We start from the raw sequence: 14,455 nt of genomic DNA, 5'->3' as shown, positions 1-14,455 counted from the left end.
TCCGGCGCGCCTTTGGTCCAATATAAGGCCAAGGCTTAGTTAGAAGCTAGATTATTTGGGGAGGTAGGCTGGAAGCTGAAGGGGCTAAAGCCGACGGCGATGATGGAACCCCTCCACCTTTCTCACTTACCAGTCTTAACGCGGGGTTGGTTTTGAAAACCCCCTTTTGCTACGTGCTCGGGCTGTTGCTTACTCCGTGATTCACCTTTTTTACCGTGAGTCACGTGATTCTTTTGGTCTTCCCCGTTCCCTGGTAATTCCCCAGGATTTTTCGCCCACGTGTCCAGGTTTTCGGTCTTCTCTATTGTCCCTGAGACAAAAAAGGGGGTTTAATAGCGCCCCTAGCTTCTCGTGGCACCTGCATTTCTGTTGGAGGAAGGCAAAACCGGTGCCCGACGAGCGTGGCATAGTAATGACGCGATTATTGCCGGAGCTTACCGTCTCTCACTTCATTGGTCCACGAAAGGGTCAAGCTCGTATACCAACGGCCTATTACTAATATTCCCGCTCGAATCATTAACATAATGAAATAACTTCCCCCAAATTGCTTCCCCGTTGTTATTATTAAAATTACGCAATTTATTGGGAATCCTATAATCAGAATCTCTCTTAACGCGAATGGCCTTTAACTTTAGGCTATTCGACAATATTAACGTTCTATTGGAGAAAACCTATTTAATATTAACGTACGCCTTCATTTTAATTAATTTTCATTACAAAATGTTTAAATTACGAGAAAAAAGGCTATTTTTCAGTCAGTGCTTATTAGGGTTTACTTGGGTGCGTGGTTAGATGCGGTTCACCCCCCTGTTTATACGTTAGCAATCCACTTTGGCTCCCAGCTCTATTAGGAATCGTCGAAACGGAATGAGAGTAAAGGTGACAAGAGGGATGAAGGAGGTGGGTGTGGGGGTCACGCGCCCTCTATATTTTTCCTCGCGCATTGCCAAGGCCTCAAAGGAGCAAATTCCCTCCGGAGTTCGGACTCGGGCGTTAGATAATACGGACTCGATACAAATGCGTGTGCCCGAATCTCGTGGTGCACTGCCACTGGCCCTTTCGCTCAGCTGCCTTTCAAAATTAGGGGGAGAACGTCGAATAGTTCCTTGGGTTGCGGAAAAGGGGATACAGTCCAAGGGTCAGCTTCGACCTTTGGGATTGTAGTGGCCGCTTGGCCCTCGTCTGATTGTAGCTAATAAGGATGGGGAGACCTTTTTCCATTTTCAAGCTCTCGCTGTATCACCCACGAGTCCCGAACTCATTTCTACAGATACCGTCCGTAATAGCTTTTACCGTACAAGTACTTCGTTGGTTGTCCTGACCCCTATAGTAATAAATATGTATGTTTAACATATCGCCATATAGTTTTTCAAATTAATGGTTGATGATATCGGAATGGTCAGATATCGAACTTCGTGGACTGAACATGAAAATTTCATTTCCTTGAAAAAGTAATTCACTAAATACACGCAAATGAACTCTATCGCAAATAATAGCAATATTTTCTCTTGATAATAGTGTTTCACCAAGAAAATTGAAGTGTATAGGTAGAAACATCTCTACAGGTGCATAACCTGATGGGTGATTTACCAGCAATACACCTGTGTTTGAAAGAGTAACGCTTCTTTTGGGGCAAAAACAACCATTTCTTTTTTCACTTTGGATAAACAAACACCTTTGATAAAATACATAACGTCTGTTTACCTTGTCATTTGAAATTGAGAGGCTCCTTTTATAAAAATGGATCGTATAAATCTTAACAGGCTCTAATAGAAAATTTCCTCATACAGGGGTTGAAAAAAATAAGACGGGGGGGGGGGAGAAACATTGGCTTCTAATGACGATTGCGATGGGCCATGTGGTGAAAGAGGCTGGTAATATTGTCTACCCTCCCCTTATATGCCTGGGAATTCCTCAGTTGACTAGACTACACGACGAATAGACGACAAGGAGATGGGGGCAATCAAGAAATGAAAAGGGAGTTCGGGAGAGAGAACTCCTTAAAGATGGTGATGACTGGTCCAAACGTATTACATACAGTCTTAGTGCTTGTTATGTTTATTTGAAGACAAAAATAATACTCAACCCTTTTTTCCCATCAACCGTAAAAAGAAAGTTCGATGTCCTTCATCAGACATGATTATTAAAACATTAAAATGTTTTAAAAATATCTTTGCACCATTAAATACCAAGGTGAATGGTTCTTATTCACGATGTTTTAACACGTGTTTCGGGGAATTTGGCGCTATTTTTGTTAAAATCAAGCCGGGTCAGTGACGTCGGTCGTGTTTTGAATAGCTTTCTAGTCACTAAATTTAAAACAATCCAATAACATTTTATTACCTAAAAAATCTTTCAGAAAATACTTATTTTTTGTTGAGTTTCCTTGGACGGTTTACGAACTGAAATCCGCGCTTAAACTTTGAATTTTATTCTCGGATAATATATTTTGTTAAACCTGTAAGTGATAGGTTAGTTATACCTTTTCCAAACTGTTCCAACGCACGTTCACTCCAGGTTCCGATGCACGGATTGGCGAGAGAGCGAACGATTTCTAGATGTGGGCGAGAATCTAGATTGTATTTGGAATATAAATTACATTGGCAGCCCTTATAGCATAGCTGCTAACTTAGCTACAACGGGGGTGGTTGTGGACCTCCTTGGCGCGTGAGATTCCTCCCATGGTTCCGCCACGGGATTGAAGAAGGGGTTATAGGGAGAAAGAGGGGTTATAACCTTTCGAAAGGTCTTTCCTATAAAGTTTCTCTACTGGCGGACTTTGGGGAGGTTCGGTCATAAATTCGTTCTTGGCCTTACGTTAGGTTACCATTGCTTGACGCTGTATCCAATGGGTACCGTATAGTATAGAAAAATACCCGGTTCGCTCGGAAGAAACTGGAAACCAGCATCAAACTCTCCCGTGACGTATTATTTAGTATTGGGAAAGAGATCCGGGCCTTGGTTATATTCTACGAGGTATTGGCGGGGTTAGTGGCGTGCACGTGCTCGGTTTCACCTTTCCCCGAGTTAATTAATCCTCCTTTCTACCTCATCAGGTTCCTTTCCCTTGATTGCTGCCCGGGCTAATTAGCTCGCTGAGCGCGTAACCCCGCTAGCCACCAACGCTGCATCAAACTCTAGTTCTAGAATATAAAGAGTGAGATCTTGGGTTAGGCCTTTGCGTCGATGGCTAGCTGCCTATGCTGGTCTGCCAGCCTTAAAGCCTGATTCATTGACGCTTCCGCAACCACCACTACCAACCAACCAACCCTCTTTTCGGTCCAATAGTAAAGGGTTGCGGATTGAATTTAAGATTATAGCGACTATGCGTGTATACGTCCTACACCGTCCGTAACAGTTTTATTTCGAGACCCTAAAACGTACGTTAGCTTGATGAAACCGAATATATATGTACTAACTCCCAATTTAGAATTGATACGCACGAACTGATTTGATCAGATTTATCGTAAGGTTTTAGTAAAATCCCTCAGGACCAGTTTAATTTCAAAATTTTTAATGATGAAGTGCCACGTCGAATTTTATTGTGGGTAGTAAATATAGTTAAAAACTGAATAAAATATACGTCAAGAACTGATAAACTTTCCACATCAAATTAAGGTTTCGTTAAAAAGTTATTGCGAAACATCACCGAATAAGGTTTAGCAATAATATCAATTACACGTGCTATTTTATCGGGATATTTTTTCTCCTTCAGGGTTATCTCTTAAGGTTTCTAAATTAAACCTTTACTAAGACTCGATTTCTCGGTATTACGACCTCGAAATAAACGAAGCCGCTATCACGGAGCCCGCAGTCAAAATGTATGATGGCAATTATAGTGTCCCAACGTAAACAACTCTTAAGACCTTCATCCGTTTTAAGAGGCGACACCATACACAGTACGCGCGGCTAGTAACTGTCCTTTGCTTTACACACTTCATTATTCAAAACCCATATTGTTGTTCGCGCGATGTTATTATACGTAAAGTTGATTCAATTAGCAAGGTACAAATGAGGGCCCTCTGCACCTCATCTCGTTCTTGTCTTATATCCGTCGTGCACCTTTTGGATCAGTACCGCGAGGGGAGCCAGCGGATGGTGTTCCTCTCAGCGTCTTATTGCGAATATAAGTGGACGGCGTAAGAGGCCTTTTAATAATTTCGCTCTTACCCGCGGTAACCCGAAGATTGTAAACAAGAAGAGAGTATAGCCGAGAGTTGGATATATATGGGACGATGATGATATTTACATGTCGGCTAGCCACACAACCCACTAAGAATGGTTGCGGGCGGAGACCCCCGGTTAAGAGAAAAGGATTAAAGCCAGGGAGTTTGAGCTTTTCCAAGGCGTAGAAGGATTATAGCCAAGGATAGGATGGGAGGACGTATACGCTTAACTCCCAGCGCCTAATTACCTTCAACCTCGTATATATACTTATAGGGGAAAAGCGGGGAAGATGTATAAGAAATACTTTCTTCGTTTGGGAATTGGCAATGAGAAAGGCTTAGCGAACCTCCCTTTTTTTACTCCACACTCATCCACCCCTGCAATTTTCTCTTAACAGATTCCGCGGTTGATTTTTGGGGGGAATTTTGTTAAGTCGCTGCTGATAACGTCAAGTTACTGAATATTTTACGCGTTAATTATAAATCGGTGGAAAGCTTAACCGTATATACTGTATATATATAAGAAAAGAAAGTAGCTACTCGACCGCGCAATCTAATTAATTATGCGTATCACGTTTCACGTGCCAAAATTAACAGATTCTCTCTCGTGAATTCCCCATGCCTCTTTTCATACAATTTTTTTTTCTTTTCTTTTCACTGAATTTCTTGAAATGTAACTTATTTTTAATACTTGTTCATTAGATTGTTAATTTGGCTTCATTAATATTTAAATTACTTTCTTGAAAATTGCGTAATTTAAAATATTCTTCGTTAATTGCTATTAAGTAATTATGTACGTATAGTAAATATATAATTAAGCATAATTTCTAACGTATTTTTCCTTTTTGTTTCTTTTTAGGTAAGTGAATTCTCATTTGAAATATTTTCAAATTTCGTAAATATTGCGTTCATTGGAGGCGTCGTCCTAATGGGTAAGCCAAAAAGAAGGAACGAAATAACACCAACCCTGCATGCCCATGGTGTATACACTTTCGTATAAACATTCCTTCACCACTTGTTCGGTATAAAAATTCTCGCTGAAACCGTTTAAGCATCGTTAAAAGAGCGGTGGTACTGCGAACCCATCCCATTTTTGCTCCATAAAGTTCCCTTAAAGAATGCGATGCAATGCCATAGCCCCGTATACTGTCTAGGGGTAAAGAGAGGTATACGTCGCTCTTAAGCCTTGTAATTAACGTTCGTACGGTATTTTACAAACTTAAAACGTCTTCATTTTTGCACCAGCACCATTTTAAGGAAGGTTTTGTTTTAAAAGATATATTCTAAGAAACGTATAGGCCAAAAATTAAACGTCCAATGACCATTCGCGTCACGCGCATTTTGGCCTCCATTAAAAATGGGGGCCCCCGCTCTTCCTCAGCCCTCAGTCGTGTATATACTATACATATAATAACCCCTACCCCAAGTCTTAATATTATGAAACGAATCTAGCCTGGGCTTTTAAGACCCCCTCGCCTATCCTCGCCTCCCTGGCTCTTTAGCACCAGTTTGTTTGTCTATATGGTTGATGTCGGTCGGGCATTTTAAAATGTAGAACTATAGAGCCGTTTAGGGCAGCCTACTAATGACCCTAAGGGTTGGGGGTAAGGGTGCAGGGGGTGCACCACCGAAAATGACCCTTATATTCCTTGAGTTTTAAGAGGAGGAATTACTCCCCCCTTCCTTAAGGGGTTTAGAGTATGAAACAAATTAGGACTGTTAAAGCCTGCTTGGGTCTTGTTCCAAATTTCTCTTTACATCTCCATCTCCGAAAAGTTTATGATTGGCCGGCTAGGGTTGGTGGCCGGTCTTTCTCCTTTTCTATATCTTTTATCCCCACGAAAGGACGTTTAGGACTATCATTTAGTGTAAACATTAAAACCTTTCGGTGTGCATGAGGGGTTAGAGCCAAGATGCTTACCAGTTTACTGCTTTATGACGACGTTAGGTTTAGAAATAGGATTGTGGGATGCAACATACCCTCAATTCCATCTCTCTGATCGCTCATGGCTTGGTCGCATGCATCTCAACACTTTTCGGTTTCGCCAAATGAAAGTGTCGACTGTCGTTGATCTAATGACCCCCGGGGAAGATTCTCTATTACCCACCTCGCGTTAATTATGGCTTAAACCCCCCTCCACCTTCCCCCATTTTTGCTCGACTACTACCCCCCCTCTTTTATATTTGAGAACCCTAAATTAAATTCGTACGCGCTTTCCTCGGGACCAGCCTCCCTGGCATATAATTAAACACCCTACGAAATTTTGTACGGAGCTCCTTGCTTTTGGAACAATTTTAATTCGATAATACTGTATGACTGTGTGTGTGTGTGTGTGTGAACCTCGGTTGATGTACGCTTTTAACCCCCCCCCATTGGAAAATATATTGTTTAAAAGTTTTAAAATTTCCTCGTCGGCGTTTGTAAGTTTAGTATGATGACGTTTATACTATACAATATTCCGCGTGTATACTACATACAATTGGGAGAGTTTTATATAGAAAATTTTCTCCTGAAAAGGAGATTGGAGAAGATGGGATGGGGTATACGGGTTATTCTGACTTTTAATTTCGCCTGAATGTTTCTAACTCTCTCAGAGTAAGAGTGAGAGAGAGAAAGCTTTCACTTTTAATGGGAACGGCCTTAATTTTTGGGAAAACTTTTAAATCGCTTTCCGTAATTATATTTTAATGACTAATTAAGGGTGTTTTAAAAATTTTATCATTTTCCCTTCCCCTTGAATGTATGTATTGCCTTTGGTCCTGAGAGGCGAAAATTATTCCCATATTAGATAGTGTGAAATTCTTAAGCTTAAACTTACGATTTTTATACGTTTAATGTCGGAAATTAAGATATCACCCTTTCTGCAATTTGTGTGGTTAATTCCGTAATTGCTCTGGAAAAAATAAAACCGTCAGCCCTGGACTGTAAGTCGAATAATGTTTTTGGCCCAAAATCAATAGTTTTAATGTATATATAAAAAATTCCCAGAGTATAGTGTCGTTTACAAAAAAACCAATAACTATGAACGTAGAAAGTAATTTTTCATGATACTTCATCGGAACATCTTGTTTATATTTTTATACGTTGGTTACCTCGCAATAAGGATAGATAGGTTTGTAAATGTAATCCAAACGATATTGGTATAACTCTATTATGGCTGACCAATGATGTTCTGTGAAAAACAACCTTTTCTTTGCTCCCGTACCATCCTACGTCTAACGTCTTCTCTATGGTAGGGAGGGTGGTCGTCTCAGGCCCAAGTTTAGAAACTCTTACTTAGGCCATGCACGTCCAGGGGTCGCTTTTAAAAACATGACGAATGACTCTTTCACCCTGGAAGGAACTGCCATAGACCTCTACCGGCTCAAAAATGAAGGAAGATCCTCTCTCTTCTTCATTCTCCTCTTTCTCTAGGCTCGCATCCTCTGACTTTTCACCTCCCTCGCGATATAACCAGCCATCCAACCTTCCTTTTGTACCTTTTCGTCCAGTTTTGGTTGGAGCTATTCGACTCCTCGGTGCATGCAGTCATCCCATCCCCTCTTTTCAACCTTTCCTTCTATATATCTATTCCTTCCTTTTGGCCCGCGCACTTCTGATCATCAATCAGAAACTGTCAGAAACATCCTTCTCCCTCCATGGAAACTGCTCGCTTGCTCGCCCCCCAACTGATGATATTCCACCAATTCCTGGACCAACACCACCCCCTATATACAAAAGTTCGCCCTGGCGCTTGACCATTTTTTGTCCATCAGAACCCCAAACATACATACGCTAGCGCATCAGGCAGTTTTGGATTCTTACTAAGGTACCGGTTTGAATTCCAATGAATCCAATTGGTTCGCAGAATCCACACCAACCATTCTTTGTGCCTGCCCTTAGCCCTTTTATCAGATAAGGTCTTTGTCCAACTACAACCCAAACCCATGGAGTTTGACATTTTTTTTTCGTTTACAACCTTACTATTATATTAGTAAAATACCACTATAGGTTCCAGGACTGAACTGGAGGTGGTCAAAGTTTAAAGAATGCCCTTTTCAGTTTATTGGACTTGCGAGTTTAGTTTTATGGAAAGTTTTGCGCTGCGAATACCTTCAGGGTGTAGATGTATATACAGTATAGCCTATCATAAACCAGAACCTTCAAAATATCACCAGCTACCCTCGCCAACTACTTAAGGGTAAATATAGCCTAACCTTGAAAATTTTGGTCCTGGAATAGAGGGGGCATATCTCGACCATGTCACAGCTAGCCATATATATTTTTACTTTTTTATTTTATTTTTTTTTCTTCTTCATGGAGGTGGGCCCCCTGATTTCTTGTCGGGTTTTTTTGTGAGTTAGATTTATGACATGAAAAGGAAACGGTGACTCTATCCCTCCTCGTAAATCCCCTCACGATATATACGAAGTTAAAGTTCGTCCTAGTTCGAATTTACATCGTAATATGTACTATACCGACATTCCAACTTCCACGATGTCCAAGTTGCAAGTCCCAACACAAAGGGAAGGTCCTTATGGTCTAGTCATACTGAACCTTTAGTGGTAAAAGACATAGGGGGATATAGAGAGAGGCCGCGTCGTAGGACTTGGTAACTTGGTTGTGTCCAAAAGACCTAGTGTATATGGGGGAACGGATATGCTTGTCAAGAAAGGTTCCTTCAAATTCTAGTAAGTTTAGAACCCCGAATTTCCACCTGCACGCGATTTCTCTATATTCTTAGCTTTGCCTCTCCATCATTGGTTAATAAATTGCATCAAAAATGTATATCCATTTGCGAAAATGTTAAAATTTGACGAAGTAAGTTGAAACTTGATTTCTAATCTATTTCTTTAACAAAATACCTCAATTTTGATCAGTTTTCTTGTGATAAACACCTGGTACAAACATCAACACTATTACGTAAATTCAACGTCACCCTTAAAAATAGGCTACTTAGACATAAGTGTAGTGACAAAATGAGATAGAGTGCACGCGAAGAATGTCATTTTCACATGCTCCCTTAATACTTCTATAAAGAACAGAAAATGGTAACGAGTCTAATGACGTTTTTGCTTTTAATTCTAGTAAGATAAGCTAGATTAGGGGGTTGAAAGAAGAGAGAAGAACAAAAAAAAAACCTTTTTAGCAAAAACGTTTTGATAAGGGGTACGAAATATTTAAGTTGGAGTGTAAACGAGCTTTTTTCTCTCTCTTTCTCTCCTGTCTACTATACGCTTCCTTGTGTAAAAATTACGGAGAGACAAAAAACGAAAGGGGTCCCTCTCATTGTTCTTTACGTTCCAATGTTAAAAACCTAAACGAGCCAAAGAAAAAAAGGGGTATTCCTTTCTCTCCTTATTGCTATAGTTTTCCCTGTCGTATCCTACGCGTTGATAATGAGAAAAACAGTGTCGCTAGGAAACCATTTTCTCGTTAACCGTGCGCGAGGGTCCTCTTCTTCCCCCTCTTTTTTTCTCCTCCTCCTCCCAGCATCCCCATCCCCATCTTCATCCCATTCCCCCCTTTTTTTTCATCACCATGCAGCTCTTTTCCATTTATACCTTCGGTACCCTCTCCCGTTACGTTCGAGTAAAAAATTCCATTGCACCTAAGGAATCATAATCATCGTTTTCTAGAGACAATGACTCGTTGCGAAAGCGCCAGAAAAAAAACAGTTAAAAAAATTATATTCCTTCTCTTACCTCCTGCCAACCAGTTTTTCTCGCGCTTTCCATCCTACCTTCTTCCTCTTGCGCTTCTTTTTTATCCAAAGAGAATACAAAAGAGTCTCAATGACGTTTAGAGGCTGGAGAAGAGAGAGAGAAAGGGGAAGATTATACTTAGTCTTCTTTCTTATATGAAAAAAATTGGAGTGTATATATGATAAAAAAAAAATATTCAAGGCATCCTTTCTTATGCTCTCGTTCGCCGGTGAAAATCGCTTGAGTCTCTTTCCCCTTTTTTCATTTTTTTATCAAGGGGTATGAAGATTTTATAGGTAGGCCCAGCCTGATTATAGGTGACGTCTTACGCTTTTCAATGGTAATTATAGGGGTAGGGTATAGAGTTTGTTTGAAAAAGTATCGTTAGTTAATGACTTAAGAAGAATAATACGATTGGCTTAATATCTACACGGATCTGCTTAGGTTTTAGTAAAAGTTTAAAAATGCGTCATCATGCAAAATTTTACTTTATACCTCGTAGAGATTTTGATACCTAAATTGGAAAGCAGTTAGCATCGCAGGTTATAATTTTTCTCTTGGCTTTTGTAAGCTAAACATTTCAAAGATGCTTCGACTTTATCCCTTTTTGTCTTATCTATATGATTGCACTTTATGTTGCAATCATCACTCCAAGCTTTGGAAGTATAAGGGATCTTGTACTTATCTTATAATCTGTAGAAAGAAATATCTTTTTGAGTGCTAACGCGGAAAGAGGGCGGTTTGAGTGGATTGTGGATTCGAGAGAAACTTAGAAGATGTTCAGCCCTTCCCCCGTAACGTTTTTTTTTGGGTACAAGGTATAGGGGATGACGTGAAAGGTGCGTAAGGGGCAAAGCACTCGAGTATAGAGGACAGATTAACGGTTAAGACAAATGGCAACTCCGTTCGTTAATGGAAGGAAGGCGAAGAAAAATCAATTCGTATATACGAAGGAAGAGAAGGACGCTTTTTCCTGTCTGCCATTAGCGACTCGTCGACGGTATCCTCGCGTCCTAGCAGCCCATGGCTTGCACCTATAGCTTTTTTGCCCTCAAAAAGGTATCTTCAACGCCCCGTAGATATCTCCGAATTCCTTCAACGATGTCTGTAAGCAGAAGCGCGTTCCGTTAAGTTTAATTAAAGGTTCACGCCGCATAATTCACTCATTTAATTATTTATTTATTCGTATGATGATGTAAAATAATGAAAATTTCAAATTTGAACCGCATATCCGAAAGGGCCCTCCAATTAACTCATGCATAGCCTCGCGTTAGTCCTCATCTTTGTAACATTGTCACCGTAATTATTTGATGATCCCCAACAAGGGTTCTGTATACTTCAAGCAATGAACTTTTGTTAATAACTATACGTAGATCCATAGGAGCAAATGCAGCTATAGGGACGGTCGGACCTCAGTGGGTTTCTTTTGGAAGCAGGGCTGGGCAAGCCGTGGGGGGGGGGGTTGTATCTCGCCCCTAATCGTCTTATTTTCATTCGCATTAAGCCTTTTGGCGTGCAGCGTTTATTTTCACTAGGAGCTGGCTGGCATTATACCGTCCGACTTCCTTCCGAGCGCGCGCACCCTTTTGGCCTGTTACTGTTATTTTTCTTGGCGCCCAAAAAGACCTATTAATATAAATGCCGCTAGAAGGAAACGTCCAAATGTCTTTTTCCTCTTCCTCCTCCTCCTCCACTGTCCCACCCCGCACCTTACTTTTTACCCTTTCGTGACGCTAATGGATAAGGCAGCCATAATTTGATTACTCGATACGAATGTCTTCCCAGTATAATTAAACTTTTTAACCCGATTGAATCTTCTCCTTTTTTTATGCGCCCCTTCATTTCTTTAAGAAGGGGTCAAATTTTCATGGAATGGGGAGTGTGCTGTGATTGTCTTTTAAAGTTAGTTCCTGCATGGGCTATTACCGGATATGCGTACGTACTTTGGAAAATAAACGCTGAGAATGCGATTTTTCCGCTGCGGGAACTTCCAGGGTGATGGTAATTCCAAGGGTGACTATTTTCACCCCTGTAAGATTAAACATTGTGTATTAATACGCCGCAGCGTTCGATATACTTTGTTTACTTTTGCTTACTACACTAGAAGAGACGAGCTGTTGATTGTATAATAGTTTCGTGGCAACATAATCCTAATTAATTTGCATTTTTCTTCGTTATGGAGAAAGTAATCTAAGCCCTTAATCCTGGACTGCAATGTCGTATTAGAGTTAGAAATTTTGATTTCAATTCATTCACTCGCGATTACAGATCTTAATCAGAGACTTTATTCTTCAAAGTATCTCATTAAGTACTTCGCCAAGATTAAACGTAACCACTTGCTCATTTTCATTTAATAAGGCCCGGTGCAATTATCATCAAGTGTCGCTTGAAATGATACAGGAGCTTTCATCCTCTTCCCCCTTTTACTAAATTAATTCATCCTCCCATCCTATTCTCTCTTTCTCTCGATCTCTGGATCTCTTTCTCCATCTTTTCCCACCTGAGGCGCTCGTCTTTATTAAATGGAATTCGTTTGGGTACCAGCGGGGAAATTCGTACGGTATACGTATTAGAAAAGGTCAGCCTCGTTATTCCTTAATGGAGAAAAGAGAACTAAGATTCTCTTCATCCTCCTCTTCCTTTCTCCATCCTCTTTATCCTCTTCTCCATTCGCTTCAATCTTTTGGATGTTCCTCCTCAGACTTTCTCCAATCTTCCTTTACCTGTTAGTGACCGAATCGTAGCGGGCTCCAGCGATCTTTTCCATTTTCTCAGAGTCCCTGCATGGGCATATTCCGCGCGTTCTCATTCTCAGGTGAGGCAAAACAGGCGGAACTTACCTGTTTTCTCCTTATTGATTGGTTGGGTTTGTGCCGGGCGGAGCTTTAGCTATACTCTTGATAAACCAAAAATGGGGGGAAAAAACGTGGGACTAACTTACCTGGTTGCGTGCGACTCCTACAGGTGGGTTTTTACCTGCAACTACCTTTGTTGCGCTGCTTGCTTTGAGATTGCGCCATGCGCTAGGCGACGTTCATTGGTTTAAAAGGGATAAGAATTAATGTACAAGTTATCCAGGTGTTAAAAATCTGAAAGAAAATAACTGAAGGCTGCGTGAAATGAGTCTTAACAATTTTTCATCGCGTCATCAAGCACCCTCCCAAGAACCAATCTTCCATTAGACGTTCAAGCTCTGTGGAGAATTCTAGAGAGAGATAGGGGGATGAGTATACAGTAGAGATTCCTGCGTAACATAACAAGGACCTGGGAACGGATATTCACACGATCCCAGGAACGGAAACGCCAAGCTCTCTTAATTGTCATTTTTTTCGTGCGCTCTCCTGTAGGCTGTTTCTTGTCTCTGGCAATAAGTCTTCTTCCGTACATACGTCTCCCTGCACTCCGAATTCTTTTTTCTTCTCTTTTTCTCCTGACTTATACGAACATTCATTCATGGGAAATATCTATCCACTTCGTTTCCTCTCCTTGTACGTTAATTCTTTAAAATATGCCCCCTTGAAAATGTTTCTTCTTTGCTTTTTCCTTCTCGAGGGGGCTGTTAATTTTAAAAGAAAAAGATGTATACTAAAAAAAATCGAGGCCATGACGTTATATTTTTGGGATTACAGACCTAGATAAACTAATGATGTTTTTGAGGTTTTAAGGTCATGTTTGTTCGAAGATATATCTCAGTTAATAATTATATCAACTATGCGTGATTGTAAATTATACGGCGTTAACCTCATGTTGTGTAATAACACTAATTTGTAGGATTAGGCTTAGTGCATCGAAGATTCGGAGACTATCGAATAATGTCGTTCGACGTAGGTTTATTTATGTCAGCTGTTGATTGGCTTCTCGTATATATATTTTCTACTTGTAGCCTTAATTGTAGGCCTAATCTTGAACCAATCAACGTGCAAACAACCTCTAATCCTTGATAAATCAATCACTACGTGACAGTGTATCAACGTATTGTCTAAAACACTCCTAAATCTCTTATCTAAAATTTATATCACCACGACGGATTCCCCTTTGTTTGCCTTAACTTAATCTATCTTCAACATATCCATTATACGGTTTTAGTACCATTAAAAATCATCTAGCGCAATTTCACCTTTAAATTACACGCAAATCCTTTACGAATTTTTGTTAATTACCGCGCGAGCTTACCTAGGGCAAAGAGAATATACCAATTGAAATTGGTATATTCTCTTTGCCTAGGGTCGACCCTAGATCGTCTTATCGCCCACCAACCCGCCTTTTCTTTTCTTATAAATTCGGTAATTAGGTTTTTGCGGGAAGATTGTAGAGAGGGGTGTAAGTTAAAAACTAATGAAAGTCGGTTCCCAAAGACATCCCCCTTTACAACCTTGAAATGAGGGTATATTTCAATTAAAAATCCCCCTTACATCAGAGTACTCCATCCATTGTTAGAAAGAGAAAGAAGGAAGAAAAAACAGCTGAAAATTTTTCAAAGGTAGGCACGGGTAGATCTCCCTGCAGGTTCCTTCGATCTTCTTATACGTAAAAAGAAAAAGGATGAGTTTCACCTTTGGGGTTTGGGTTTTGCCGAAAAAGGATCCTCCAGTTGGGCCCACGGA

The 14,455-nt window shown here is 40.4% G+C and overlaps 1 protein-coding gene across 4 annotated transcripts in view; it reads left to right on the top strand.

The window, feature by feature from the left end:
• The window catches only part of zfh1 (Zn finger homeodomain 1), a 173,603-nt gene that overhangs the window by 78,365 nt on the left and 80,783 nt on the right, over positions 1-14,455 (top strand). Inside the window, exon 1 of one of the 4 annotated variants that reach the window (XM_089867792.1) lies at positions 5,078-5,098. The exons of the other annotated variants lie outside the window; for them this stretch is intronic. Coding sequence (XP_089723918.1) covers positions 5,095-5,098 — 4 coding nt within the window. The 5' untranslated portion in view covers positions 5,078-5,094. Of the gene's footprint in view, positions 1-5,077; positions 5,099-14,455 lie in introns of those variants that run through there. 4 annotated transcript variants of the gene reach the window in all.

This window comes from Phalangium opilio, unplaced genomic scaffold, assembly GCF_054372755.1.
Source record: "Phalangium opilio isolate 3A_F unplaced genomic scaffold, DU_Popi_V2 ptg000024l_1, whole genome shotgun sequence".
NCBI lineage: Eukaryota > Metazoa > Arthropoda > Arachnida > Opiliones > Phalangiidae > Phalangium > Phalangium opilio.
The sequence above is the reverse complement of the archived record's forward strand: the minus strand, read 5'-3'. Positions and strand labels throughout refer to the sequence as shown.